Here is a 4103-nt window from a genome sequence, read left to right as displayed (position 1 = left end):
GACATTATTCACCGGAATTGTTTCAACTTTGGTATTTGAAGTTCGAAAAGGATATTACAGCCTATGACAGAAAATTATCTGGGCAGGTCCACGTCTTCGTATAGCCATCATATAACGGTACCTACCGATATTCGGTATTGTCATGATTTTAGCGACATTATTCACCGGAATTGTTTCAAATTTCGTATTTAGAACTAGAGTCTGTGACAGAAAATTGTCTATGCAGGTCCAGGTCTTCGTATAGGCCCCATACATCAGTACCTCCCTATATTCGGTATTTTGACGAGTTTAGGTACAATACCCACCGAAATTGTTTGAGATATTGTATTTGACGTTCTTAATGGATGCTATAGCCTGTGACAGAAAATTGTCTATGTCTTCGCACGGCTCCGATATAACGGTACCTCCCTATATACGATATTTTCATGATTTAGCTACATTATTTTGATGATTTTAGCTACATTATTTCAAGTTTCGAATTTGAATATGGTAATGGCTAATGGCAAACAATGCCTATATAGGTCCACGTCGTATAGACCCCAATATAACGGCTATAATTGGTATTTTTAAAATTTTAACAGAATTTTTTAAAGATTTTATTTTTTGAAAATTTCAAAATTCAAAGTCCGCCCCGGCCGAACTTACTGCTTTTTAACTAAATTCACTAAATTTTTAAAAATTATGGCATTTGACTTTGTTGCAGTTTTTTTATCTCACCCTGTATATTAGTTACCTCTGAAACCAAATTATAACTGCTCCAAAGGCAAATGTTGATAGGTGGTATGATCTACTTCAAAAAAATGTTTTTGTTACGAGAGCTCTACTAAATAGGCATAGTGTCGTAAGGTATAATATTGTCAGCCCCGCCTGTCTTTTGTCTTTTCCTTACTGGTTTTATAATGTCACTGTCCAATAGCTAATTTGGATTGTTGAGAATTTTAAGTGGAAAAACCCCCATAAGAGTTTCGGGTTCCCAGTTCAAAGGGATTCAAATATATTTTTAAACATACTTTGCAATATTTTATATAGGCTATTGTGAGGGCTATGAATTACTTCAAGAATCATTGGTTTACAAATGGAGTTATGCCAGCCCACTTTTTGCTATAGACCCTATAAAAGTGTTAACACCAATTTCAAGTTTTTTACTGTTCAGCCATTTCGGAATTATTAGTTCTTATTATGTGGCAATACTAATAACTACAAATTATCCATATAGGCCTGTGCTTTGGGACATCACTTATTAAAAGATTATCCCCTGATTTTGGTTTGGTGCCTTCTATTCACACCGTTAATAAACCACCTATGATTAACCACAAAACTGTATCACAATTGATTGTCACAATCTTCCATATTTTGGATTATTTTACATTTTCGTATTTATTTAACAATTTTTTTTGTTGCACAGTGTAATCAATCTTCTATCACTTGAAAAAAGTGTAATAACAATGACACTATATAATCGTAATTACTTATATTTTATTCTAGTACTGTTGTTTATGCAACAAAATAATTTTTCTATTTACGAGAAAAAGAAGAAGAAAAAAACAAAAACAATAAAAAAATTACAACAATTTGAACTATTGTTTACAACAAAACGCGCGCGGTCTCACACACACACACATACTTAGGCAACCACTTGCCTCATTCATTATTCGCCTTTGCTTCCTAATCACAAATTCTGACGCCGCAACTTTTCGGCTATGGCTGCCACGACAGCTGCCCCCTTACCACTGCCATCATCGGCCAGCATATATTTGGTGGTCTTATCTTTGGTCCAGAGGGCGGTGTAGTCAATTATCCATTGTCGCAGACGTGGATGGTGTTTATAAACCGAGCCATCGATGGCGATGGTAATGTCATCGCCCTCTTCGGGTGACATGCCATTCAATAGCACCGATGTGTTAAGGGCCACAAGCTGGGCCGCCCGTTTCGATATGAGGCCACAGACGTAGCGTATGATTTGCAAATCGTCTGCTTCAATCTGCAAGGCATTGAATTTCTTCCTCAAAATATTTTCCACATTTTCCCAGCCATTGCGTAGGGTGTCGTGTTCAATGATGGACACATTATCCGAACCAAATGTCCAGGGTTGGGGTAGGTCTTCAGCCGCCACCTGAGGCAGGAACAGTTTTTCGGTGTGCAATTTTGCTAAAATGCAACGACACAGTTCTCCCAGATATTTTCCAGAGATATATTTCTCAAAGGTAAACGAATTTTTGAGCAACGAACCCTCATCCACTTGGCGATCGTAATCGGTTTTAATGAAATCCAAGACACCATTGTCACCAAAGGCACCCCATTCCACATCGACAACAACATGACGTTCGCCATGACGTTCCTGTTCCCAATGCAATACCTTGGAGCTACGTTCCATGTAGCAGCCATTGGAACCGGTACCCAGCACAATGCCAATTCGGGTATTCTTATCCATAATGGCTCCATGCATGAGGGTACCGGTGGTGTCATTCAATATGGCCACTATTTCGATGTTATTTCTTTTGTACTTCTTGAGGAACTTTCGCAATATCAGCACGGCATCTTGACCCACCACTGAAGGGCAATTGAAGGACTTTGTCCATGTCACCAGCACACCCGAATCCAGGGCACTTTGTCGCATGGGAAATGAAAAGGTAAAGCCCATCGAATAGATACGATCCTCGTCAAGCTCTTGATTTCTTGCAAATTCATCCACACACTTGGCCAAATACTCAAACAAGGCATCGCCGTCTCCAATGCGTAGATGTTCCGGCAAGGGGTAATACTGTACAATTTCATCCAATATCTGACCCTGTTCCAAGGTCATGAGCAAAACACGCAAATTAGTGCCACCCAGGTCGATGGCCAAATAGGTGCCGCTCTCCGTTCCATCGGGCAACTCCGGTATGTAGGTGTTCTCCATTTGCAGCGAAGACGGTTTCATTTTCAGAGCCAAATCCATTTCCTCCCTGAACACCTGACCAATGCGCTCCAATGCATCGTCCGTCAGCTGGAGACCGTTCAGCAACGCCTCAACGCGTTGTTGTTTTTCCGGGTCGCATAACTGCAGTTGCTCTATTTGGTACATTTGAATACTTTGGCGCACTCGCTCTCAGTCGTGTGGTCAGCGAATCAACGAACGAACGAACGAAGGAACGACGAATGTTGTTTATTTTGTTTTGGCTCGTTGGAGGGCCAATGAATGACTGACTAACTAACGGCCGGCTGTCTCAAAGATCAACCAGGGAACGATCTTAGACTGGCTGTTGAGTTATGACGACGTCAACAAAAACCAAAAACAAAGCTGAGATGGAAAACAACAACAGCTAGCTTCGCTATGTGCTCTGTTCGTCGTCAGTCACTTAAGAATTTCGTTGCGACAAGTTTCAAGATTAAAACGCGACTACTGCGCCGACATGGAATTATGATTCGAATATTGTCACACCATTAACGCCAATGTATTCGTTGTCGGTAGACGTTGACGTCGTGGCTGTTTCGTGGCGGCGCAAACAGCAACGTCGTTGTTCTCCATAATGCGGATGTTATTTACAAATGGGGTTGTGTTTGTTTTCAGTTTCTGAATTTTTGGTTTTATTTCAATTCTTCGTTGTTATTGTTTTGGTTTCTGCTTTTGCTTTCAGAGGCTCGCTCTTGGGTGTGAGCTAGTTTATGTATCTGGTGTTGGGGGAAGTGGTTGTAGAGCTACCCAAAGAATTTGGGTAATAGTTGGTGGGTAATGGTGTTTGCCACTAAAGAAGGGGCGGGTTTGATATAGAAATTCAGCCGGTTTTACTATGGACAACCTTTTGAAAAGGTTGTAAGAAGTGGTTCTAGAGCAAAGACGATGTACTTATTGAATTAGAATTTTGATATTTCGCACTAAAAGGTACTATATATTGTACCTGAAATTTGTTTTGCAGCTTTTTCTGTCATGCCCTTTGGATATGACGAAAGTTCCTAACAATAATAAATACGAAGGAGTAAAACTGGAATTCCAGAATTGATCATGAAGACTGGTGGTGAAAGTTAAATGTATCTATGAATATTAAAAATAAGTTGCATTGTGTTAGTCATTGATGTTCACTGGAATGCGTGAACTGACTCTGTATCTGCTAACTCTATATGAA

The 4103-nt window shown here is 40.0% G+C and overlaps 1 protein-coding gene across 1 annotated transcript; it reads right to left on the bottom strand.

Annotated features, from left to right (window-relative positions):
• Window positions 1-1454: 1454 nt before the first annotated feature.
• LOC101896114 (hexokinase-1) lies at window positions 1455-3383 on the bottom strand. The gene has a single exon (XM_005179250.4). The coding sequence runs from the start codon at window positions 3062-3064 to the stop codon at window positions 1670-1672; it is 1395 nt and encodes a 464-aa protein (XP_005179307.1). The 5' UTR covers window positions 3065-3383; the 3' UTR covers window positions 1455-1669.
• Window positions 3384-4103: the final 720 nt, after the last annotated feature.

The sequence above is a fragment of the Musca domestica genome, unplaced genomic scaffold (genome assembly GCF_030504385.1).
Source record: "Musca domestica strain aabys unplaced genomic scaffold, Musca_domestica.polishedcontigs.V.1.1 48, whole genome shotgun sequence".
Classification (NCBI taxonomy): domain Eukaryota; kingdom Metazoa; phylum Arthropoda; class Insecta; order Diptera; family Muscidae; genus Musca; species Musca domestica.
This window is presented reverse-complemented; position numbering and strand designations above follow the sequence as displayed.